This window comes from Entelurus aequoreus, linkage group LG17, assembly GCF_033978785.1.
Source record: "Entelurus aequoreus isolate RoL-2023_Sb linkage group LG17, RoL_Eaeq_v1.1, whole genome shotgun sequence".
Classification (NCBI taxonomy): Eukaryota; Metazoa; Chordata; class Actinopteri; order Syngnathiformes; family Syngnathidae; genus Entelurus; species Entelurus aequoreus.
The window spans coordinates 24,040,896-24,068,525 of NC_084747.1; the positions used below are offsets into that span (position 1 = coordinate 24,040,896).

The 27,630-nt window shown below is 44.0% G+C and overlaps 1 protein-coding gene across 2 annotated transcripts in view; it reads left to right on the forward strand.

Annotated features, from left to right (window-relative positions):
* Nucleotides 1–10,956: 10,956 nt before the first annotated feature.
* The window catches only part of LOC133632722 (discoidin domain-containing receptor 2-like), a 32,673-nt gene continuing 15,999 nt past the window's right edge, over nt 10,957–27,630 (forward strand). Inside the window, exons 1-16 of one of the 2 annotated variants that reach the window (XM_062025340.1) lie at nt 10,957–11,171; nt 14,560–14,646; nt 16,742–16,844; nt 16,920–16,995; nt 17,062–17,211; nt 19,368–19,512; nt 19,585–19,694; nt 19,761–19,949; nt 20,006–20,252; nt 20,311–20,376; nt 20,449–20,591; nt 26,393–26,504; nt 26,564–26,680; nt 26,897–27,141; nt 27,199–27,326; nt 27,390–27,587. In XM_062025340.1, the coding sequence (XP_061881324.1) occupies nt 14,583–14,646; nt 16,742–16,844; nt 16,920–16,995; nt 17,062–17,211; nt 19,368–19,512; nt 19,585–19,694; nt 19,761–19,949; nt 20,006–20,252; nt 20,311–20,376; nt 20,449–20,591; nt 26,393–26,504; nt 26,564–26,680; nt 26,897–27,141; nt 27,199–27,326; nt 27,390–27,587 (2,093 nt within the window). In that variant the 5' untranslated portion in view covers nt 10,957–11,171; nt 14,560–14,582. The remainder of the gene's footprint in view (nt 11,172–14,559; nt 14,647–16,741; nt 16,845–16,919; nt 16,996–17,061; nt 17,212–19,367; nt 19,513–19,584; nt 19,695–19,760; nt 19,950–20,005; nt 20,253–20,310; nt 20,377–20,448; nt 20,592–26,392; nt 26,505–26,563; nt 26,681–26,896; nt 27,142–27,198; nt 27,327–27,389; nt 27,588–27,630) is intronic. The other variant, XM_062025341.1, reaches the window with a different exon arrangement.

Below are 27,630 nucleotides of genomic sequence, written 5' to 3' on the forward strand. Positions count from 1 at the left end.
CATGTTTCTATTTTCAGTCTTACAAGCCTAAATGTACTTTTATCATGTTTCTATTTTCAGTCTTACAAGCTTAAATGTACTTTTATCATGTTTCTATTTTCAGTCTTACAAGCCTAAATGTACTTTTATCATGTTTCTATTTTCAGTCTTACAAGCCTAAATGTACTTTTATCATGTTTCTATTTTCAGTCTTACAAGCCTAAATGTACTTTTATCATGTTTCTATTTTCAGTCTTACAAGCCTAAATGTACTTTTATCATGTTTCTATTTTCAGTCTTACAAGCCTAAATGTACTTTTATCATGTTTCTATTTTCAGTCTTACAAGCCTAAATGTACTTTTATCATGTTTCTATTTTCAGTCTTACAAGCCTAAATGTACTTTTATCATGTTTCTATTTTCAGTCTTACAAGCCTAAATGTACTTTTATCATGTTTCTATTTTCAGTCTTACAAGGCTAAATGTACTTTTATTATGTTTCTATTTTCAGTCTTACAAGCCTAAATGTACTTTTATCATGTTTCTATTTTCAGTCTTACAAGCCTAAATGTACTTTTATCATGTTTCTATTTTCAGTCTTACAAGCCTAAATGTACTTTTATCATGTTTCTATTTTCAGTCTTACAAGCCTAAATGTACTTTTATCATGTTTCTATTTTCAGTCTTACAAGCCTAAATGTACTTTTATCATGTTTCTATTTTCAGTCTTACAAGCCTAAATGTACTTTTATCATGTTTCTATTTTCAGTCTTACAAGCCTAATTGTACTTTTATCATGTTTCTATTTTCAGTCTTACAAGCCTAAATGTACTTTTATCTTGTTTCTATTTTCAGTCTTACAAGCCTAAATGTACTTTTATCATGTTTCTATTTTCAGTCTTACAAGCCTAAATGTACTTTTATCATGTTTCTATTTTCAGTCTTACAAGCCTAAATGTACTTTTATCATGTTTCTATTTTCAGTCTTACAAGCCTAAATGTACTTTTATCATGTTTCTATTTTCAGTCTTACAAGCCTAAATGACAAAATAAAAGAGGGGAAGAAAAATCATTCAAAAGAAGGAACATCAATCATCAAGAAAACACTTTCTTCATGTTGTTAACTATCTGCGCACGCTGGGGAGGACTAGAACTAAGAACTTAGTGACCGTGTGAAAGATCATGTGTAGATAAGTAAACACTCTTAAAGGACATCACCACTTCTTCAAGAAACATCCTGAGACCTTGGACTCTAGACAGTCTTCATGACCTGGTCCACCAGCCCCGGTCTAAGGTATGTGACCCTGACACCTTGGACTCTTGAGAGTCTTCATGACCTGGTCCACCAGCCCCGGTCTAAGGTATGTGACCCTGACACCTTGGACTCTTGACAGTCTTCATGACCTGGTCCACCAGCCCCGGTCTAAGGTATGTGACCCTGAGACCTTGGACTCTTGACAGTCTTCATGACCTAGTCCACCAGCCCCGGTCTAAGGTATGTGACCCTGAGACCTTGGACTCTAGACAGTCTTCATGACCTGGTCCACCAGCCCCGGTCTAAGGTATGTGACCCTGACACCTTGGACTCTAGACAGTCTTCATGACCTGGTCCACCAGCCCCGGGTATAAGGTATGTGAACCTGACACCTTGGACTCTAGACAGTCTTCATGACCTGGTCCACCAGCCCCGGTCTAAGGTATGTGACCCTGAGACCTTGGACTCTAGACAGTCTTCATGACCTGGTCCACCAGCCCCGGTCTAAGGTATGTGACCCTGACACCTTGGACTCTAGACAGTCTTCATGACCTGGTCCACCAGCCCCGGTCTAAGGTATGTGACCCTGAGACCTTGGACTCTTGACAGTCTTCATGACCTAGTCCACCAGCCCCGGTCTAAGGTATGTGACCCTGACACCTTAGACTCTAGACAGTCTTCATGACCTGGTCCACCAGGACAGCCTTCCCAGAAGATATAAACACACTCCACAACCTTGTGGACAGCCTTCCCAGAAGATATAAACACACTCCGCAACCTTGTGGACAGCCTTCCCAGAAGATATAAACACACTCCGCAACCTTGTGGACAGCCTTCCAGAAGAGTTGAAACTGTAATATCTGCAAAAGGTCATATTGACCCCTATGGGTTAGGAATGGGATGGCACTTCAAGGTCATATGTGAGTCAAGGCAGGTGTCCAAATACTTTAGTCAATATAGTGTATATGGAGGACAAACATGACTCACCACAACACAAACATGAAACATGTGCAACAAACACCTCTTGATGAGTGGTGGGTTTGGTGTCGGGCAAGTCGCAGCAAGACCAACTTGGACCCAGCAGGAAGTAGTATTGTACTTCCTGCTGGGTTGCTCAACAGCACTTAGTCAGGTGGAGAAACCCAACACACCCTGGACGCTCCCTGGCCACCACACATTCTTCTCATTCTTCTTCCTTCTCTCAGGACCATGAAAGTCTTTCTTGTCCAGGAGGAAAGTCCTCTCACACCTAACCTTCTTCTTCTTCTTCTTCTTCTTCTTCTTCTTCTTCTTCTTCTTCTTCTTCTTCTTCTTCTTCTTCTTCTTCTTCTTCTTCTTCTTCTTCTTCTTCTTCTTCTTCTTCTTCTTCTTCTTCTTCTTCTTCTTCTTCTTCTTCTTCTTCTTCTTCTTCTTGTGTGTCAAACATCATGTACACATGCCAGAAGATGATCATACATAACATCTACCAGTGAAGTTGTGTAAATGGTAAATAAAAAGAGAATACAACAAATCCTTTTCAACTTATATTCAATGGAATAGACTGCAAAGACAAGATATTTCATGTTCACACTGAGAAACTTTGGTATTTTTTACAAATAATCATGAAGTTAGAATTTAATGGCAGCAACACATTGCAAAAAAGGCATTTTTAGCAGTGTGTTACATGGCCTTTCCTTTGAACAACACTCAGTAAAGGTTTGGGAAGTGAGGAGACACATTTTTGAAGTGGAATTCTTTCCCATTCTTGCTTGATGTACAGCTTAAGTTGTTCAACAGTCTCCCTTCTCATATTTTAGCTGCCACACATTTTCAATGTCTGGACTACAGGCAGGCCAGTCTAGTACCCACACTCTTTTACTACGCTGTTGTAACATGTGGCTTGGCATTGTCTTGCTGAAATAAGCAGGGGCGTCCATGATAACAACATATGTTGCTCCAAAAGCTGTATGTACCTTTCAACATTAATGGTGCCTTCACAGATGTGTAAGTTACCCATGTCTTGACCACTAATACACCCCCATACCATCACACATGCTGCCTTTTACACTTTCACCCTAGAACATGTCTTGACCACTAATACACCCCCATACCATCACACATGCTGCCTTTTACACTTTCACCCTAGAACATGTCTTGACCACTAATACACCCCCATACCATCACACATGCTGCCTTTTACACTTTCACCCTAGAACATGTCTTGACCACTAATACACCCCCATACCATCACACATGCTGCCTTCTACACTTTCACCCTAGAACATGTCTTGACCACTAATACACCCCCATACCATCACACATGCTGCCTTTTACACTTTCACCCTAGAACATGTCTTGACCACTAATACACCCCCATACCATCACACATGCTGCCTTCTACACTTTCACCCTAGAACATGTCTTGACCACTAATACACCCCCATACCATCACACATGCTGCCTTTTACACTTTCACCCTAGAACATGTCTTGACCACTAATACACCCCCATACCATCACACATGCTGCCTCTTACACTTTCACCCTAGAACATGTCTTGACCACTAATACACCCCCATACCATCACACATGCTGCCTTTTACACTTTCACCCTAGAACATGTCTTGACCACTAATACACCCCCATACCATCACACATGCTGCCTTTTACACTTTCACCCTAGAACATGTCTTGACCACTAATACACCCCCATACCATCACACATGCTGCCTTCTACACTTTCACCCTAGAACATGTCTTGACCACTAATACACCCCCATACCATCACACATGCTGCCTTTTACACTTTCACCCTAGAACATGTCTTGACCACTAATACACCCCCATACCATCACACATGCTGCCTCTTACACTTTCACCCTAGAACATGTCTTGACCACTAATACACCCCCATACCATCACACATGCTGCCTTTTACACTTTCACCCTAGAACATGTCTTGACCACTAATACACCCCCATACCATCACACATGCTGCCTCTTACACTTTCACCCTAGAACATGTCTTGACCACTAATACACCCCCATACCATCACACATGCTGCCTTCTACACTTTCACCCTAGAACATGTCTTGACCACTAATACACCCCCATACCATCACACATGCTGCCTTTTACACTTTCACCCTAGAACATGTCTTGACCACTAATACACCCCCATACCATCACACATGCTGCCTCTTACACTTTCACCCTAGAACATGTCTTGACCACTAATACACCCCCATACCATCACACATGCTGCCTTCTACACTTTCACCCTAGAACATGTCTTGACCACTAATACACCCCCATACCATCACACATGCTGCCTTCTACACTTTCACCCTAGAACATGTCTTGACCACTAATACACCCCCATACCATCACACCTTTTACACTTTCACCCTAGAACATGTCTTGACCACTAATACACCCCCATACCATCACACCTTTTACACTTTCACCCTAGAACATGTCTTGACCACTAATACACCCCCATACCATCACACATGCTGCCTTTTACACTTTCACCCTAGAACATGTCTTGACCACTAATACACCCCCATACCATCACACATGCTGCCTTTTACACTTTCACCCTAGAACATGTCTTGACCACTAATACACCCCCATACCATCACACATGCTGCCTTTTACACTTTCACCCTAGAACATGTCTTGACCACTAATACACCCCCATACCATCACACATGCTGCCTTTTACACTTTCACCCTAGAACATGTCTTGACCACTAATACACCCCCATACCATCACACATGCTGCCTCTTACACTTTCACCCTAGAACATGTCTTGACCACTAATACACCCCCATACCATCACACATGCTGCCTTTTACACTTTCACCCTAGAACATGTCTTGACCACTAATACACCCCCATACCATCACACATGCTGCCTCTTACACTTTCACCCTAGAACATGTCTTGACCACTAATACACCCCCATACCATCACACATGCTGCCTTCTACACTTTCACCCTAGAACATGTCTTGACCACTAATACACCCCCATACCATCACACATGCTGCCTCTTACACTTTCACCCTAGAACATGTCTTGACCACTAATACACCCCCATACCATCACACATGCTGCCTTTTACACTTTCACCCTAGAACATGTCTTGACCACTAATACACCCCCATACCATCACACATGCTGCCTTCTACACTTTCACCCTAGAACATGTCTTGACCACTAATACACCCCCATACCATCACACATGCTGCCTTTTACACTTTCACCCTAGAACATGTCTTGACCACTAATACACCCCCATACCATCACACCTTTTACACTTTCACCCTAGAACATGTCTTGACCACTAATACACCCCCATACCATCACACATGCTGCCTTTTACACTTTCACCCTAGAACATGTCTTGACCACTAATACACCCCCATACCATCACACATGCTGCCTTTTACACTTTCACCCTAGAACATGTCTTGACCACTAATACACCCCCATACCATCACACATGCTGCCTTTTACACTTTCACCCTAGAACATGTCTTGACCACTAATACACCCCCATACCATCACACATGCTGCCTTTTACACTTTCACCCTAGAACATGTCTTGACCACTAATACACCCCCATACCATCACACATGCTGCCTTTTACACTTTCACCCTAGAACATGTCTTGACCACTAATACACCCCCATACCATCACACATGCTGCCTTTTACACTTTTACCCTAGAACAATCCGGATGGTTCTTTTCCTCTTTGGTCCACAGTTTCCAAAAACAATTAGAAATGTGGACTCGTCAGACCACAGAACACTTTTCCACTTTGCATCAGTCCATCTTAGATGAGCTCGGGCCCAGCGAAACGTTTCTGGGTGTTGTTGATAAATGGCTTTCGCTTTGCATAGTAGAGTTTTAACTTGCACTTACAGATGTAGCGACCAACTGTAGTTACTGACAGTGGTTTTCTGGCGTGTTCCTGAGCCCATGTGGTGATATCCTTTACACACTGATATCACTTTTTGATGCAGTATCGCCTGAGGGATCCAAGGTGTGTAATATCATGGCTTACCTGCAGTGATTTCTCCACATTCTCTGAACCTTTTGATGATATTACGGAGAGTAGATGGTGAAATCCCTAAATTCCAACAATTTGCTCAGGCATTTGTTGACAAAGTGGTGACCCTCGCCCCGTCCTTGTTGGTGAATGGAAGCTGCTTTTATACCCAATCATGGCACCCACCTGTTCCCAATTTGCCCGTTCACCTGTGGGATGTTCCAAATAAGTCTTTGATGAGCATTCCTCAACTTTCTCACTCTTTTTTGCCACTTGTGCCAGCTTTTTTAAATCATGTTGCAGGCATCAATTTCAAAACGAGCTAATATTTGCAAAAAATAACAAAGTTTACCAGTTTGAACGTTAAATATCTTGTCTTTGCAGTCTATTCAATTGAATATAAGTTGAAAATGACTGGTTGTATTCTCTTTTTCTTTAGCATTTACACAACGTGACAACTTCACTGGCTTTGGGGTTTTGTAATCCAAGAACAAAAAGTGTGGTAAAGTTGTCATCCTCAAGGTGAACACCAGCATGTCCTGACGTGTCAGCACTGTGCCCCGCCTTTTGTCTGCCAGGCAGAAAGACAAATCAGGGTGTTATCAACATTAGAAGAGACTATTTTTGTCCTAGAACATTCTAGTCTCCCAGTGGATGTTTTTTGTTTGACAAAAATACATAGCTGCTGTTTCCATGTAAAGCCTGACAACATGTGTTGTGTTAGCGTACAGTCACGCCACCTCCTGCAGGGTTGTTACGTATTAGCCCGCCACACATTCTGAGCATCATTTTTTAAAAAACATTCCGGATTAGAACATTACAGCAAAAAAAAAAAAAAAAAAAAACGAGAATATGCAATTTTGGAGAACTTGCGTGTGAATGCTGAAAAGTGAATGCTAATGTTAGCATGCAAGGAGTTAGAATGCAGCAAGTCATGACATTAGAGAGCTCACTCATGTAGAATTAGCTGAAAAAAAGTTAGCATGTTATCTGCTAGCATGTATCCAGTACCAAGTTAAATGACTCCGAGGTGTAAAGTTGCCAATGTTAATATGCTAATGTTAGCATGCTAACAGTTAACAAGTGTCAGATAGCAAGTTATAGGACTGCTCGCCTGTAAAGTTGGCCAAAATCAAGTTAGCTCGCTAGAATGCTAATGTTAGCATGCTAACAGTTAGCATGTGTCAAGTACCACGTTGCATGAGTCTGAGGCGTTTGCAAAATTGGCACAAAAAAAGTCAGCATGTTAACAGTTAGCATGTGTTAAGTAATAAGGTATATGACTCTGAGGTGTTGGGCTGTAAAATTGACATCAAAAAAGTTATGAATGCTAATGTTAGTATGCTGCAATGCTAATATTAGCATGCTAACAGTTAGCATGTGTCAGGTACCAAGTTATACCAGTCTAAGGTCTTTGGCTACAAAATTGGTGAAAAAAGTTAGCATGTTAACATTTAGCATGTGTCAAGTAGTACCAAGTTATATGACTCTTAGGTGTTCGGCTTAATTGCCTTAAAAAGTTACGACGCTAATGTTAGCATGCTACAATGCTAATATTAGCATGCTAACAGTTAGCATGTGTCAAGTACCAAGTTGTACGAGTCTAAGGTCTTTGGCTGCAAAATTGGCAAACAAAGTTATAAATGTATTTAGGAGGGACAGCCCTGGTGTAATATGCACATTTAGGAGGGACAGCCCTGGTGTAATATGCACATTTAGGAGGGACAGCCCTGGTGTAATATGCACATTTAGGAGGGACAGCCCTGGTGTAATATGCACATTTAGGAGGGACAGCCCTGGTGTAATATGCACATTTAGGAGGGACAGCCCTGGTGTAATATGCACATTTAGGAGGGACAGCCCTGGTGTAATATGCACATTTAGGAGGGACATCCCCGGTGTAATATGCACATTTAGGAGGGACAGCCTCGGTGTAATATGCACATTTAGGAGGGACAGCCCTGGTGTAATATGCACATTTAGGAGGGACAGCCCTGGTGTAATATGCACATTTAGGAGGGACAGCCCTGGTGTAATATGCACATTTAGGAGGGACATCCCTGGTGTAATATGCACATTTAGGAGGGACAGCCCTGGTGTAATATGCACATTTAGGAGGGACAGCCCTGGTGTAATATGCACATTTAGGAGGGACAGCCCTGGTGTAATATGCACATTTAGGAGGGACATCCCCGGTGTAATATGCACATTTAGGAGGGACAGCCTCGGTGTAATATGCACATTTAGGAGGGACAGCCCTGGTGTAATATGCACATTTAGGAGGGACAGCCCTGGTGTAATATGCACATTTAGGAGGGACAGCCCTGGTGTAATATGCACATTTAGGAGGGACATCCCTGGTGTAATATGCACATTTAGGAGGGACAGCCCTGGTGTAATATGCACATTTAGGAGGGACAGCCCTGGTGTAATATGCACATTTAGGAGGGACAGCCCTGGTGTAATATGCACATTTAGGAGGGACAGCCCTGGTGTAATATGCACATTTAGGAGGGACATCCCTGGTGTAATATGCACATTTAGGAGGGACAGCCCTGGTGTAATATGCACATTTAGGAGGGACAGCCCTGGTGTAATATGCACATTTAGGAGGGACAGCCCTGGTGTAATATGCACATTTAGGAGGGACAGCCCTGGTGTAATATGCACATTTAGGAGGGACATCCCTGGTGTAATATGCACATTTAGGAGGGACATCCCCGGTGTAATATGCACATTTAGGAGGGACAGCCTCGGTGTAATATGCACATTTAGGAGGGACATCCCCGGTGTAATATGCACATTTAGGAGGGACAGCCTCGGTGTAATATGCACATTTAGGAGGGACAGCCCTGGTGTAATATGCACATTTAGGAGGGACAGCCCTGGTGTAATATGCACATTTAGGAGGGACAGCCCTGGTGTAATATGCACATTTAGGAGGGACATCCCTGGTGTAATATGCACATTTAGGAGGGACAGCCCTGGTGTAATATGCACATTTAGGAGGGACAGCCCTGGTGTAATATGCACATTTAGGAGGGACAGCCCTGGTGTAATATGCACATTTAGGAGGGACAGCCCTGGTGTAATATGCACATTTAGGAGGGACATCCCTGGTGTAATATGCACATTTAGGAGGGACAGCCCTGGTGTAATATGCACATTTAGGAGGGACAGCCCTGGTGTAATATGCACATTTAGGAGGGACAGCCCTGGTGTAATATGCACATTTAGGAGGGACAGCCCTGGTGTAATATGCACATTTAGGAGGGACATCCCTGGTGTAATATGCACATTTAGGAGGGACAGCCCTGGTGTAATATGCACATTTAGGAGGGACAGCCCTGGTGTAATATGCACATTTAGGAGGGACAGCCCTGGTGTAATATGCACATTTAGGTGGGACAGCCCTGGTGTAATATGCACATTTAGGAGGGACATCCCTGGTGTAATATGCACATTTAGGAGGGACAGCCCTGGTGTAATATGCACATTTAGGAGGGACATCCCTGGTGTAATATGCACATTTAGGAGGGACAGCCCTGGTGTAATATGCACATTTAGGTGGGACAGCCCTGGTGTAATATGCACATTTAGGAGGGACATCCCTGGTGTAATATGCACATTTAGGAGGGACAGCCCTGGTGTAATATGCACATTTAGGAGGGACAGCCCTGGTGTAATATGCACATTTAGGTGGGACAGCCCTGGTGTAATATGCACATTTAGGAGGGACAGCCCTGGTGTAATATGCACATTTAGGTGGGACAGCCCTGGTGTAATATGCACATTTAGGAGGGACATCCCTGGTGTAATATGCACATTTAGGAGGGACAGCCCTGGTGTAATATGCACATTTAGGAGGGACAGCCCTGGTGTAATATGCACATTTAGGTGGGACAGCCCTGGTGTAATATGCACATTTAGGAGGGACAGCCCTGGTGTAATATGCACATTTAGGAGGGACATCCCTGGTGTAATATGCACATTTAGGAGGGACAGCCCTGGTGTAATACGCACATTTAGGAGGGACAGCCCTGGTGTAATATGCACATTTAGGAGGGACAGCCCTGGTGTAATATGCACATTTAGGAGGGACAGCCCTGGTGTAATATGCACATTTAGGAGGGACAGCCCTGGTGTAATATGCACATTTAGGTGGGACAGCCCTGGTGTAATATGCACATTTAGGAGGGACAGCCCTGGTGTAATATGCACATTTAGGTGGGACAGCCCTGGTGTAATATGCACATTTAGGAGGGACAGCCCTGGTCTTTTGGCAACCTGGCCTGGCGTCGTTCTGTGAAGGGTTTGAGTGATGCGTTGCCATGGCGACCGGGCCAGGCTGCCGTAAAGCGTGCAACACGTGACCGGCAGCAGCAGCAGCCGCTGATGTAACAGTTAAGGTGACTGACGCTGCACTATGGCGCCCCCTGGTGTCAAACACACGCAGTGAAACACAAAGTGGTAAAAGACGCTCTTGGAGTGAAGTAAAAAGTGGACGAGAACATTCCAAGTATAATTGTATTCTCCCAGGTGATATGTAGCATCCATTCACCTGTTAGTGCTCAGGTGACGTCACAGAAGTGTAGTCCATAGTGAAGACGCAAACTACTTCCGGTTTGTCCCTCGCTCCGCCTCAGCAAGCGGATGTGACGTACGTGAATGTTTTTTTTTTCTTCTTCTCCTCTGCTCGCGGACCAGCCGTCTGTCCTCCATCACACTTTTGTCTTCATCTGGCGAACAACAAAGCGTCCATCTTACGAACCACAAAGCGTCCATCTTACGAACGCCTCCATCAGACTTCCTGTCCGAGCACGCGCGCGCGCCCCCCTCCACTACCACGACGACACGCACGCCGCGGTGGGCGCGCACGGGAGGAGCGCCAGGACAGGTAAGGATAGACGTGCACTAAAAAAGGTGGTGACGTCACAAGTGGACGCGAGCTGCAAGAAGAGTGTGACGTCACGAGCGAGCGTGGAAAAAAAGTTTTGCTGACGTGCGCGCGCGCGCGGCTGGCAGTGCGGCGTGCACGAGCAGGGCCGGGCTGTTGTCGCTAACTTGTCACTTTGACGTCACTTTAGCGACACAAACACGCGGTCAGGAGCTAAAGAAGCTAAGCTAGCGTGTGTGGACAAGCGGTAGCAATAGCTAAGAAGCTGTGCTAACGCAACATGGCGTTAAGTTAGCACAAGAAGCTAAAGTACAGGTCACGTGACTAACAACAACAGGAAGTGTTCTCCGTGTCCCAGTGCATCCTGGGATAGCTAGCTAAAGGACGGCTAAAGTATTGAGACTTTGTGACAAAATAAGCTTCTAAACTATTTATTTAGCAAGTCAGCATGTTTGTAACATGTTAGCATTAGGGACGTAACATTTCATGTCAAAGTTATCTGGGCAACAGGACAGAAGTCTTATATATCGCTTGATATTGATCATTACTCATATTTGTTATGACCTATGCAAAATAAGGAGCAGGAGAAAAATGAATTGAATGTAAGCGTATTTATTTCAAATGTAACCTTCTTCTGTTTTACTCCTGTCAAGGCAGACCTTTCTGTCAACACAAGCATGGAAAACACTCAAACAATCCATGTAAACAAAAGTCCACCTAAATAACAAATAAAATGAAGGTTCAACAATAAGGAATATGTAAGAAATGCTTAATAAAGTGTAAGAAAATAGTATAAAAAATATAAGCATGTAGAAACCTGAGAATAAGTGTTTTCTGCAGGAAGTTACAGCTGTGCTTTAAAGGGTGGGCTGGTCATCATCACACCACATTAGTCTGACTACGGTTTGTTGAAAAAAAAAATCCCCCCCCTCCCAAAAAAAAAACTGCCAAACTGTCCAGATGACTTTTCCTCTTTTACGCACAATTTCTTAAATGTTTTCTCTTCTCTTCTCACTGCATGCAAAGAATGAACCGCGCAACCACCTTTTGATACTTGATACTGTTACCTGATTGGCTGTTAGCGTGTCACTCCCACTGCCTTTGTCCATGCAACCAACCTTTGCTTTGCAACTTCCTGTTTCTTCCCACGAAGAAAAAAATTCATCTATATTTGTATATATTTCCAACGTTTTTTTCAGAATCAGAAATACTTAAGGTTAATGAAGGTTTTCAGCACAATCCCATTCAAGAGCAGACAAATTACAGGGAGACATTTTCTTACCACGAAGACAAAATAAATCTATATTTGTATATACTGTATTTTTCAGAGTATAAGTCGCACCGGCCGAAAATGCATAATAAAGAAGGACAAAAACATATAAGTGGCACTAGAGTATAAGTCTCATTTTTTGGGGAAATGTATTTGATAAAAGCCAACAGCAAGAATAGACATTTGAAAGGCAATTTAAAATGTGTAAAGAATAGTGAACAACAGGCTGAATAAGTGTACGTTATATGAGGCATAAATAACCAACTGCTATGTTAACCTCACATATTATGGTAAGAGTCATTCAAATAAGTATAACATATAGAACATGCTATACGTTTACCAAACAATCTGTCACTCCTAAATCCCATGAAATCTTATACGTCTAGTCTCTTACGTGAATGACATCAATAATATTATTTGATATTTTACGCTAATGTGTTCATCATTTCACACATAAGTCGCTCCTGAGTATAAGTCGCACCCCCGGCCAAACTATGAAAAAAACTGCCACTTATAGTCCGAAAAATACGGTATATATATCCAACGTTTTTTTGAACACATTTTTCATTGATATTCAGTACGTTTCGTGAATAAATGTATTTGCCTTAAAGAAGGAAGACAATTGAATATGATAGTTGCTGGGACAGCCATGTGTTAATGTCTTATGTTTATATGTTAGCGTTCAAGCCAGCTTGCGATTAGCATGCTAGCTGCTCCTCCAGGAAATGAGCAGTATCGCCTTGAGTTTGTCAAAGTTTGATCACGCTTTTACGATAATTAAGATTAGAAACGTAATACTAAGCGTTGCATCCCTAGTTAGCATACTATTATCGTTGTTTAGGTCTTTTATTGTGAGCGTTCTCAGCCAAACAAAAGAGTGTGTGTGCTCTGACATGTTAAGTCAAAGGCACACATTCCTCACATGCTCTCTGCAGGCCACGCCCCCCCCAGGTGCTGTTACTTCCTGCTCCGCCCCTAACCCTGCTAACTGACTGACACGCTAAACGGCCAGCTGTCAATCAAAGACGTGTGCGTTCTTGTCACACACCAGAAGAGAATGAAAAAGTGCTCAGGCTTGTGTTGAATGTCAGGAATGTTGAGGCATTTGGCACATGGAGGGAGGGGGCGGGACTAGTGAGTGCAAGAGGAGGGGCCCGTGAAGGGGCGGAGTCAGTCAAACAAGACAGCTAGATATGCTAATGCAGGGGTGCCCAAACTTTTTCCAGCGAGGGCCACAGACTGACCAATCAAAGGATGCGGGGGCCATTTTGGTAGTTTTCACCTACCAAAATACTCAAATATTTAGATTTGGTTTTAAAGAACTCGAAAAGGCATGTTTGGTAGACATTTCTTGGGAATGCTCAAAAGCCAAAGCCAAACTGTTGTGAAATGCTAACAGTAAGTGGCCAGATAGTGTCAAGAAACAAGAAATATTAGCAAAATGAGCTAAAAATATGCTAACAATAGCATATTTACAGTTAGCATTAGTGAAATACCTGACTTGTATACCTGCTAAATTAGCTATAAATAAAAAATCTAGCATGCTAATGTTGGCATACTGAAATGCTATCTGTAACATGCGTCAAGTACCAAAATGTGTTACTCTGAGGTGTCTACCTGAAAATGTATTTAAAATGCTAGCCTACCTACTTAGCATGCATCAAGTACCAAAATATGACTGAGGTGTATACCTACAAAATGAACTAAGAAAAAGATCAGGCATACTAAAGTTAGCATGCTAACAGGTCTCACTCGTCAAGTAAGAAAAAATATGAGCTAAAAAAGCTGGCATTCTAACAGTACTACGCTATCATGCTAACAGCCAGCATTAGTGAAATACCAAAATATATAACACCAAGGTGTACACCCGCTAAACTAGCTGAAACAATCTAGCATGCTAATGTACCAAAATGTTTGACACCGCGGTGAATACCTGCAAAAGAAGTTAGCATGCTAATATTAGCTTGCTTACAATTGTTCCGATTAGCTACACCCCCGTGCTAATGCTAACCAGCTAGCATGTGTTGACATCTTTCCGAAAGGGAATATTATGGGATGTTGCCTGATAATAATACAGGATAGGTGTGTTCCTAATGAAGTGAGTGTTTGTGTTGGCAGAGATGTAGTGTGTGTGGAGCATCATGCACCTCCTCCTCCTGCTGATGATCCTGCACCCCCCAGCAGCCATCGCACAGATTGATCCAGGTACACAACACTAATAATATATACATACTATGCAAGTGTAAAGAAGCTTCTTGTGAAAAATGAGTTGGAATTTCACAAGAAAAACTTAGAATTTTGGCAGTATTACAATAAAAGTCCTCATTTTACTAAATGCAAGTCAAAATGTTACAAGAAAAACTGAACCTTTGTGCAATACTTTGATACAAGTTGGAATTTTACTGAATAACAGTCGCAATTTTACAAGAAAAGCTTAAAATTTGGGCAATTTTATGAAAAGAGTCGTAATTTTACTCGACAAGTCACAATTTTATAACAACACTTTAAAACGTTGGCAATATTATAATAATAATGTGAATTTTGCTTGGCAAAATTAGGACAAATGTCATCATTTTACTCCAAAAATGTCACTATTTTACAAGAACAACAAATAAATTGTCAATATTGTGATAAAGTCAGAATTTTATATGACAAATGTCACCATTTTGCATTCAAAAGTAATAAATTAACGTTAAAAAGTAGGGATGTCCGATAATGACTTTTTGCCGATATCCGATATGCCGATATTGTCCAACTCTTTAATTACCGATACCGATATCAACCGATACCGATATCAACCGATATATGCAGTCGTGGAATTAACACATTATTATGCCTAATTTGGACAACCAGGTATGGTGAAGATAAGGTACTTTTAAAAAAAAATGAATCAAATAAAATAAGATAAATAAATTAAAAACATTTTCTTGAATAAAAAAGAAAGTAAAACAATATAAAAACAGTTACATAGAAACTAGTAATGAATGAAAATGAGTAAAATTAACTGTTAAAGGTTAGTACTATTAGTGGAGCAGCAGCACGCACAATCATGTGTGCTTACGGACTGTATCCCTTGCAGACTGTATTGATATATATTGATATATTGTTAATATTAATAACTGTATCCCTTGCAGACTGTATTGATATATATTGATATATTGTTAATATTAATAACTGTATCCCTTGCAGACTGTGTTGATATATATTGATATATTGTTAATATTAATAACTGTATCCCTTGCAGACTGTGTTGATATATATTGATGTATTGTTAATATTAATAACTGTATCCCTTGCAGACTGTATTGATATATATTGATGTATTGTTAATATTAATAACTGTATCCCTTGCAGACTGTATTGATATATATTGATATATTGTTCATATTAATAACTGTATCCCTTGCAGACTGTATTGATATATATTGATATATTGTTCATATTAATAACTGTATCCCTTGCAGACTGTATTGATATATATTGATATATTGTTAATATTAATAACTGTATCCCTTGCAGACTGTATTGATATATATTGATATATAATGTAGGAAGCAGAATATTAATAACAGAAAGAAACAACCCTTTTGTGTGAATGAGTGTAAATGGGGGAGGGAGGTTTTTTGGCTTGGTGCACTAATTGTAAGTGTATCTTGTGTTTTTTATGTGGATTAAAAAAAACAACAAAAAAAACAACGATACTGATAATAAAAAAAACGATACCGATAATTCCCGATATTACATTTTAACGCATTTATCGGCCGATAATATCGGCAGACCGATATTATCGGACATCTCTATTAAAAAGTAATAATTTTACGAGGAAATATTGCAATGTTACAGTAACGGAAAGAATGTGAGAAATTGTTCCCAATTTGATGAGAAAAAAGTCAACACATTGTGAGAAAGACTGCCTTTAGTTCCTTTTTTTTGTTTGTGGTTGGTTTTTAATCTTCATTATTTACTCGAAGTTATTACAGTATGTCGCTATGTATGTATTTATTTGGATTTGTCCATTTCTTCCACACACTTGTTATTTCATATGTTGGCCAGAGGGGGAGCACTTTGTGACAAATCCAGCAGGGGTGCAAATGAGACATTGCAATGTTATTGATTTATGTCATCACTTGTTCACACCTCCTCATATGGAAGATACTTTTCCTTCTTCGTGTCTCAAGAAGGGGAGCAACACACACACACACACACGCACACACACACACACACACGCACACACACACACACACACACACACACACACACACACACACACGTGCACCTTGACGCCTGACGTGTGTTTCAGCGCACTGTCGCTATGCCTTGGGCATGGAGGATGGGCGGATCAAGGATGATGACATCACAGCTTCCAGCCAATGGCACGAGACCACAGGGCCGCAGTACGCCAGGTCACCTCCAGTTCTGACCCTTGACCCATGTCCACGTGTCCTTTGAGCGCCAGGTGACACTTTTTCTCCTCACAGGTTGAACCGTGAGGACGGCGACGGCGCCTGGTGTCCCGAAGGTCAACTGGAAGCCACCGACTCCCAGTTCCTGCAGGTTTGGCCGTCCCCCCGTCCCCCCTGCTGTCACTCACACGTCAAACGCGCACGTCTCTTCGCTCAGGTGGACTTGCGGCGTCTCACCTTTCTGACGGTGGTGGCCACTCAGGGGCGCTACGCCAGGAACGGCATCGAGTTCGCCCACGCCTACAGCCTCAACTACAGCCGGGACGGTGTCACCTGGAAGTCATGGACCAACCGCCTGGGAAACATGGTGTGTGTGTGTGTGTGTGTGTGTGTGTGTGTGTGTGTGTGTGTGTGTGTGTGTGTGTGTGTGTGTGTGTGATGGACACCAGGAAGGAAGTGGGCTGAGGGAAACAATTCCACACCTTCTGCCCAAGTCACATGACCACCTCCACTTCCTGTTGGTGACACATAAATACCTAAACATTCACTTCAGGGGGGGCGGGGGGGGGGGGGGCGTGAAAAAATGATGTCCCCTTTTTAAATAGTGAGACTGGGCCCCCTGGGGGAGGGGCCCAGTGAGGTGTCAGGGGAAAGGGGGCGTGAGAGGCAGTAATGTAATAAATTGTTTAATGTTAGTAAAGAACTATCTTGACATATGCAGATAAAAAAAAGGAACGTGTGTGTGTGGGGGGGGCGTGAAAATAAAATATGTCCCTGGCGCGGCATCATGAGGTGTCGGGGAGCGGGGGGGGGCGTGAGAGGCAGTGGCGTAATATCATTTTTAATGTTAGTAAAGAACTATCTTGACATATGCAGATAAAATAAAGAAATCTCTGGGGGGGGGGCGTGAAAAAAACCCTGTTACCTGGGGGGGCACCCTGAGGTGTCAGGGGAAAGGGGGCGTGAGAGGCAGTAATGTAATAAATTGTTTAATGTTAGTAAAGAACTATCTTGACATATGCAGATAAAAAAAAGGAACGTGTGTGTGGGGGGGGGGGGGCGTGAAAATAAAATCTGTCCCTGGCGCGGCACCATGAGGTGTCGGGGAGCGGGGGGAGCGTGAGAGGCAGTGGCGTAATATCATTTTTAATGTTAGTAAAGAACTATCTTGACATATGCAGATAAAAAAAAGGAACGTGTGTGTGTGTGGGGGGGCGTGAAAATAAAATCTGTCCCTGGCGCGGCACCATGAGGGGTCGGGGAGCGGGGGGGCGTGAGAGGCAGTGGCGTAATATCATTTTTAATGTTAGTAAAGAACTATCTTGACATATGCAGATAAAAAAAAAGGAACGTGTGTGTGTGGGGGGGCGTGAAAATAAAATCTGTCCCTGGCGCGGCACCATGAGGTGTCGGGGAGCGGGGGGGGCGTGAGAGGCAGTGGCGTAATATCATTTTTAATGTTAGTAAAGAACTATCTTGATATATGCAGATAAAAAAAAAGGAACGTGTGTGTGTGTGGGGGGGCGTGAAAATAAAATCTGTCCCTGGCGCGGCACCATGAGGTGTCGGGGAGCGGGGGGGGGGCGTGAGAGGCAGTGGCGTAATATCATTTTTAATGTTAGTAAAGAACTTTCTTGACACAGATAAAAAAAAGAAATCTCTGGGGGGGGGGGGGGCGTGAAAAAAACCCTGTTCCCTGGGGGGGCACCCTGAGGTGTCAGGGGAAAGGGGGCGTGAGAAGCAATAGCCTAGTTGCATAAAGAGCTATCTTTACACATACAGATTAAATAATAAACTTCAACGGGGCGCAAAAAATAATTGTTCCCAAAAGGGGGGCCACCCTCAGGTTTCGGGGTAAGGGGGCGTGAGAAGCAATAGCGTAATAGCGTCTTTGATGTTAGCAAAGAACTAGCTTGATACATACGGATGAAAAAAAACAACTTTGCGGAGGAGGGGGGTGCGTGTAAAATATTCTGTCCCCTGGGGCGCCGTATTGTGGGAAAGGGGGCGTGAGAGGCAATAGCTTGATAGCATCTTTAATGCTAGGAAATCTTGACACGTATAGATACAAAAATAAACGGAGGGGGGGCGGTCATAAAAAATATTCTGCACCCTCAAGTGAGGTGTCGGGCAAAAGGGGGCGTGAGAGGCAATATCGTAATAGCATGTTTAATGTTAGTAAAGAACTATCTTGACACATACAGATAAAAAGAGTAACCTCAGGGGGGCGTGGGGAAAAAAATCTGTCTTATGGGGGGCACTGTGGGGGGTCGTGGAAAGGGGGCGTGAGAGGCAGTAACGTAATAAAATGTTTAATGTTAGTAAAGAACTATCTTGACACATACAGATAAACTTCAAGGGGCACAAAAAAACGAAGTCCCCCGTAGGCAACACATCAATAGTGTAAGTAGTGTGTGGGCGGAGCTTAAAGAGGAAGTTTGGTGTTGCAGGTGATGGAAGGCAACACATCAATAGTGTAAGTAGTGTGTGGGCGGAGCTTAAAGAGGAAGTTTGGTGTTGCAGGTGATGGAAGGCAACAAGAACGCTTACGAGCCCGTCATCAACGACCTGCACCCCCCCGTGGTCACGCGCTGGGTGCGCCTCATCCCGCTCACCGAGCTGTCCACCGTCTGCATGAGGGCGGAGCTTTACGGCTGCCCGTGGGAGGGTAGGCCACGCCCACATTGTCCAACCCGCTGAAAGCGCCAAAGCGTTGACGCGTCTCCTCCCTGCCTCACAGACGGCCTGATCTCCTACAGCGCCCCCGAGGGTCAGCTGATGGCGCCGCCCGGCTCCCCCATGGCCAGCCTGAATGACTCCACCTACGACGGCGTGCACGAGAAGAGGCAGGTGGCACGCTCTTACCAAGCGCACGTCATGCCGCGTGCTCTCTGACCGTGTCGTCCCAACAGGAAGTTGTTTGGCGGCCTGGGCCAGCTGACGGACGGCGTGACGGGCCTGGACGACTTCCTGATGACGCGCCAGTACCACGTGTGGCCCGGCTACGACTACCTGGGCTGGAAGAACCACTCGCTGGGCGGCGGCGGCGGACACGTAGAGATGGAGTTTGTCTTCGACCAGCAGAGGAACTTCACCTCCATGAAGGTATACATGTCTCTGCTTTTACTTTGAAAGGCCTCACTTGTCTACTTCCTGTCCAGGTCCACAGCAACAACATGTTCACTCGAGGCGTCAAGATCTTCTCCTCCGTCTCCTGCTGGTTCAAGCCCCGCCTGCTCGCTAACTGGGAGGCGGAGCCTGTGGTCTTCAACACGGTGCTGGACGACCGCAACCCGAGCTCCCGCTACGTGACCGTGCCGCTGGAGCGCCACACCGCCGTGTCGCTGCGCTGCCGCTTCTACTTTGCTGACGTGTGGATGATGTTCAGCGAGATCTCCTTCCAGTCGGGTAACACACACGCACCGCGTCACGCCGCGGACACGCCTGACTTCCTGTCTGCCCCCAGAAGACTCCATCTTAGCCGCCACGCCGCCATCAGCAAGTGACCACAGCACCGTCACGGCCACACCCGGTATGACCTTTGACACTTCTCCCTCACAAGTCGCTGTCACCGCACTCACTCGCCGTCTCGTCCCCTCGCCAGCCGCCAATCCCTCCGCCAGCGACGCGCCCGATGACGGCAAGACACCCGTTCTGATTGGCTGCCTGGTGACCATCATCCTGCTGCTGGTCATCATCATCTTCCTCATCCTGTGGTGCCAGTACGTGTGCAAGGTCCTGGAGAAGGTGAGGACTCCAATGCTAACAGTTAGCACACAGCCTCAAGTCACTAAGTAGCAGTCCTGCTAGTGCAAGTGAAATGTGGACTGCGTGCATGTTGGAACGCTCCCACTGGGATATGCAGTAGATTGCGTAATGCCCACTCATTGTCAACGGGGAGGAAGTCCCGGCAATTTTGGGAAAGGAAAAACATGTTTTGTGTTCAATATATCCAAAAAGTAGTGTGGGTGGAAGGTTGAAAGGTCGGAATCAAGTTTAAAGATGCCGCAAACTTTTGAGAATTGTGGGCATTGTAGAGCTATGAATACATCCATTCATTTGAATGGGAACTTCCTGGAAATTTAGCATGCTAACGGGTATCAAGTAACAAAATATGACACTGAGGTGTGTACCTGTAAAGTTAGCTAATGCTAGCATTAGCAAGCTAACAAGTATCATTCATCAAGTAACAAAATATGACACTGAGGTGTGTACCTGTAAAGTTAGCTAATGCTAGCATTAGCAAGCCAACAAGTATCATTCATCAAGTAACAAAATATGCCACTGAAGTGTGTACCTGTAAAGTTAGCTAATGCTAGCATTAGCAAGCTAACAAGTATCATTCGTCAAGTAACAAAATATGACACTGAGGTGTGTACCTGTAAAGTTAGCTAATGCTAGCATTAGCAAGCTAACAAGTATCATTCATCAAGTAACAAAATATGACACTGAGGTGTGTACCTGTAAAGTTAGCTAATGCTAGCATTAGGAAGCCAACAAGTATCATTCGTCAAGTAACAAAATATGACACTGAGGTGTGTACCTGTAAAGTTAGCTAATGCTAGCATTAGCAAGCTAACAAGTTTCATTCATCAAGTAACAAAATATGACACTGAGGTGCGTACCTGTAAAGTTAGCTAATGCTAGCATTAGCAAGCTAACAAGTATCATTCATCGAGTAACAAAATATGACACTGAGGTGCGTACCTGTAAAGTTAGCTAATGCTAGCATTAGCAAGCTAACAAGTATCATTCATCAAGTAACAAAATATGACATTGAGGTGTGTACCTGTAAAATTAGCTAATGCTAGCATTAGCAAGCTAACAAGTTTCATTCATCAAGTAACAAAATATGACACTGAGGTGCGTACCTGTAAAGTTAGCTAATGCTAGCATTAGCAAGCTAACAAGTATCATTCATCGAGTAACAAAATATGACACTGAGGTGCGTACCTGTAAAGTTAGCTAATGCTAGCATTAGCAAGCTAACAAGTATCATTCATCAAGTAACAAAATATGACATTGAGGTGTGTACCTGTAAAATTAGCTAATGCTAGCATTAGTAAGCTAACAAGTATTATTCATCAAGTAGCAAAATATGACACTGAGGTGTGTACCTGTAAAGTTAGCTAATGCTAGCATTAGCAAGCTAACAAGTATCATTCATCAAGTAACAAAATATGACACTGAGGTGTGTACCTGTAAAGTTAGCTAATGCTAGCATTAGCAAGCTAACAAGTATCATTCATCGAGTAACAAAATATTTGACACTGAGGTGTATACTTGCTAAATTATCTAAAATTCAAGCTAGCATTAGCATGCTAACAGGTATAATTTCTCAAGTAACAAAATATTTGACACTGAGGTGTATACCTGCTAAATTAGCTAAAATAAAGCTGGCGTTAGCATGCTAAAGGCTATCATTCGTCAAGTAACAAAATATGACATTGAGGTGTGTACCTGTAAAATTAGCTGAATCTAGCATTGGTATGCTAACAGGTATCATTTGTCAAGTAAGAAAATATTTGACACTGAGGTGTGTGCCTGTAAAATTTGCCAAAAAAGCTAGCATGCTAATATCAGAATGTTAAGGATTGTGGTGTTATAGTGAGCTAGGGCCCACTGTGGAGGTGTCAGGTGTCAGGTGTCATGAGTGTTTCTGTGACTACTGACTCCAGTGATTCCATTCAGGAGCGACCAGAGGTGGGTAGTAACACGCTACATTTACTCCGTTACATCTACTTGAGGAACTTTTGGGATAAATTATACTTCTAAGAGTGGTTTTAATGCAACATACTTTTACTTTTACTTGAGTATATTTATAGAGAAGAAACGCTACTTTTACTGCGCTCCATTTATCTACATTCAGCTCGCTACTCGCTACTGATTTTTATACATCTGTTAATGCACGCTTTGTTTGTTTTGTTTGTCAGACAGACCTTCAAAGTAGCATCTATCACATGCCTGCGTTTCACCAATCAAATGCAGTCACTGGTGACGTTTGACTCCGTTTCACCAATCAAATGCAGTCACTGGTGACGTTTGACTCCGTTTCACCAATCAAATACAGTCACTGGTGACGTTTGACTCCGTTTCACCAATCAAATGCAGTCACTGGTGACGTTTGACTCCGTTTCACCAATCAAATACAGTCACTGGTGACGTTTGACTCCGTTTCACCAATCAAATGCAGTCGCTGGTGACGTTTGACTCCGTTTCACCAATCAAATGCAGTCACTGGTGACGTTTGACTCCGTTTCACCAATCAAATGCAGTCACTGGTGACGTTTGACTCCGTTTCACCAATCAAATACAGTCACTGGTGACGTTTGACTCCGTTTCACCAATCAAATGCAGTCACTGGTGACGTTTGACTCCGTTTCACCAATCAAATGCAGTCACTGGTGACGTTTGACTCCGTTTCACCAATCAAATGCAGTCACTGGTGACGTTTGACTCCGTTTCACCAATCAAATGCAGTCACTGGTGACGTTTGACTCCGTTTCACCAATCAAATGCAGTCACTGGTGACGTTTGACTCCGTTTCACCAATCAAATGCAGTCACTGGTGACGTTTGACTCCGTTTCACCAATCAAATACAGTCACTGGTGACGTTTGACTCCGTTTCACCAATCAAATGCAGTCGCTGGTGACGTTTGACTCCGTTTCACCAATCAAATGCAGTCACTGGTGACGTTTGACTCCGTTTCACCAATCAAATACAGTCACTGGTGACGTTTGACTCCGTTTCACCAATCAAATGCAGTCACTGGTGACGTTTGACTCCGTTTCACCAATCAAATGCAGTCACTGGTGACGTTTGACTCCGTTTCACCAATCAAATGCAGTCACTGGTGACGTTTGACTCCGTTTCACCAATCAAATGCAGTCACTGGTGACGTTTGACTCCGTTTCACCAATCAAATACAGTCACTGGTGACGTTTGACTCCGTTTCACCAATCAAATGCAGTCACTGGTGACGTTTGACTCCGTTTCACCAATCAAATACAGTCACTGGTGACGTTTGACTCCGTTTCACCAATCAAATGCAGTCACTGGTGACGTTTGACTCCGTTTCACCAATCCAACAGAGCCAGTCAGTCACATGATTAACTGCACATAAAGTTTCAGCGGCAAACAACAACAAGTTTAAGCTTACATGAACTCAACGTCAAATTTGAGGAAGCACATGGCGGAAAGTAACGTTAGTAGATATTTTGGCTGTCACCGTAGGCTGATGTTAGCTTCCCCGCTATGAATCACTGTCAAATGTACATCGTGTGGGGACATTTATTAACGCACTGCAGCCTCATAGACAGACAGACACACACACACACACACAGTCGCACACACACAGTCGCACACACACACACACACGCGTGCATACAAACAGCAATCAGAAGTGCACAGTGTGTTCCCAGGTGCAGACCACACCTGTCAGTTTATGGTTTGCGTAAAGGCTAACTTGTTATTTTCCTTTGTAATGTCTGCCTACTGAGCCTATGGTGCTGTTAAGTTATTGTGGCTCAATTTGACTTCATTTTTTTATGTTAATGTATTATTATTTAATTATTATTATTTAGTTGCTTAAGAGATATTCCTGCCTCTGAATTTGCTCATTGCTATTTTTATGTTTTTGTGCATTATTTGTTGCCGTCATCATTAAACAAACAGGTTACTCATCAGTTACTCAGTACTTGGGTAGTTTTTTCACAACATACTTTTTACTTTTACTCAAGTAAATATTTGGGTGACTACTCCTTACTTTTACTTGAGTAATAAATCTCTAAAGTAACAGTACTCTTACTTGAGTACACTTTCTGGCTACTCTACCCACCTCTGGGAGCGACTGGTTAAAAGTGGAGTCACATGTACGGGATGAATTTGCCCCTATCATGATTAGTATGATCAGTAGGTGAGACATGATCAGTAGGTGAGACATGATTAGTATGATCAGTAGGTGAGACATGATCAGTAGGTGAGACATGATTAGTATGATCAGTAGGTGAGACATGATTAGTATGATCAGTAGGTGAGACATGATCAGTAGGTGAGACATGATTAGTAGGTGAGACATGATCAGTAGGTGAGACATGATCAGTAGGTGAGACATGATTAGTATGATCAGTAGGTGAGACATGATTAGTATGATCAGTAGGTGAGACATGATTAGTAGGTGAGACATGATTAGTATGATCAGTAGGTGAGACATGATCAGTAGGTGAGACATGATTAGTATGATCAGTAGGTGAGACATGATTAGTAGGTGAGACATGATCAGTAGGTGAGACATGATTAGTATGATCAGTAGGTGAGACATGATTAGTAGGTGAGACATGATTAGTAGGTGAGACATGATCAGTAGGTGAGACATGATTAGTATGATCAGTAGGTGAGACATGATCAGTAGGTGAGACATGATTAGTAGGTGAGACATGATCAGTAGGTGAGACATGATCAGTAGGTGAGACATGATTAGTATGATCAGTAGGTGAGACATGATTAGTATGATCAGTAGGTGAGACATGATTAGTAGGTGAGACATGATTAGTATGATCAGTAGGTGAGACATGATCAGTAGGTGAGACATGATTAGTATGATCAGTAGGTGAGACATGATTAGTAGGTGAGACATGATCAGTAGGTGAGACATGATTAGTATGATCAGTAGGTGAGACATGATTAGTAGGTGAGACATGATTAGTAGGTGAGACATGATCAGTAGGTGAGACATGATTAGTATGATCAGTAGGTGAGACATGATCAGTAGGTGAGACATGATTAGTAGGTGAGACATGATCAGTAGGTGAGACATGATCAGTAGGTGAGACATGATTAGTATGATCAGTAGGTGAGACATGATTAGTATGATCAGTAGGTGAGACATGATTAGTAGGTGAGACATGATTAGTATGATCAGTAGGTGAGACATGATTAGTATGATCAGTAGGTGAGACATGATTAGTAGGTGAGACATGATTAGTATGATCAGTAGGTGAGACATGATTAGTATGATCAGTAGGTGAGACATGATCAGTAGGTGAGACATGATTAGTAGGTGAGACATGATCAGTAGGTGAGACATGATCAGTAAGAGAGACATGATCAGTAGGTGAGACATGATCAGTAGGTGAGACATGATTAGTAGGTGAGACATGATTAGTAGGTGAGACATGATCAGTAGGTGAGACATGATCAGTAGGAGAGACATGATTAGTAGGTGAGACATGATCAGTAGGTGAGACATGATCAGTAGGAGAGACATGATCAGTAGGTGAGACATGATCAGTAGGTGAGACATGATCAGTAGGTGAGACATGATCAGTAGGTGAGACATGATCAGTAGGAGAGACATGATCAGTAGGAGAGACATGATTAGTAGGTGAGACATGATCAGTAGGAGAGACATGATCAGTAGGTGAGACATGATCAGTAGGTGAGACATGATCAGTAGGTGAGACATGATCAGTAGGTGAGACATGATCAGTAGGTGAGACATGATTAGTATGATCACTGATTGATGACTTAATGGCCCCGCCCACACAGGCTCCACGCAGGATCCTGGGCGAGGAGGTGAGGGTGCGACTGTCGTCCTGCAGCGACACCATCATCATGCAGACCCCCCCTGTGCCCCCCCGCTCTGGACACGCCCCCCCAGGTAAGCGTCACACGCTGGCCACGAGTCCCTGGGTGTGACGTCATTTCCGCCGCGTCCAGGCCCCGCCCAAACGGACCCTCACTACGAGAGGGTGTTCCTGTTGGACCCTCAGTACCAGAACCCGGCGGCGCTGAGGAACAAGCTGCCGGAACTCTCCCAGAGCGCGGAAGCCTCAGGTGAGCGCCCCCCCTGGTGGTTGCACGCTGCTACTTCACTCTGGACTTCCTCCTCAGCTTCCGGTCCTTTCCGTCTTCTCCTGCTCCTCTTCCTCCTCAGTAACATTCTCTATGGCCGCCTAACGCTGACTTCCTGTCACATGACCACATGAGGTGAAGACGCCACAGGTTTGTGTTGTGGCCGAGCGGCGCGCTCACCTTATCTTGTCCCGACAGCGTGCGGGGGGGGCTACGCCGAGCCCGACATCACCCAGTGCACGCCGCACCAGTGTTTCCATAGCAACGCCCCCCACTACGCGGAGACGGACATTGTGCGCCTGCAGGGCGTGACGGGCAGCAACATGTACGCCGTGCCCGCCCTCACCGTGGACTCTCTCACCAGGAAGGACATCTCCGCCTCCGAGTTCCCGCGGCAACAGCTGATCTTCCGGGAGAAGCTGGGGGAGGGGCAGTTTGGAGAGGTAGGTGTCTGGCGAGCAAGTGGGCGGAGCCACGACGCTAAGCGGCCTGTTCCTTAGGTCCACCTGTGCGAGGCCGAGGGTCTGGCGGAGTTCCTGGGCGAGGGGTCACCCCTCCCTGACAGAGACGGGCGTGCCGTGCTGGTGGCGGTGAAGCAGCTGAGGGCGGACGCCACCATCCAGGCCAGGTACGCCGAGGCCACGCCCACCGGCCGAGCGCTCCCCGCCTGACGCCTCCCTCCGTCTTCCAGGAACGACTTCCTGAAGGAGATCAAGATCATGTCTCGCCTGAACGACGCCAACATCGTCCGGCTGCTGTGCGTGTGCGTGACCTCTGACCCCCTGTGCATGGTGACAGAGTACATGGAGAATGGCGACCTCAACATGTTCCTGTCGCAGCGGGAGATGGAGAGCACGCTGACGCACGCCAACAACATCCCCTCTGTCAGGTGAGTGCACCTGGCACGCCCACGCCCCGCTCACATCACCTCA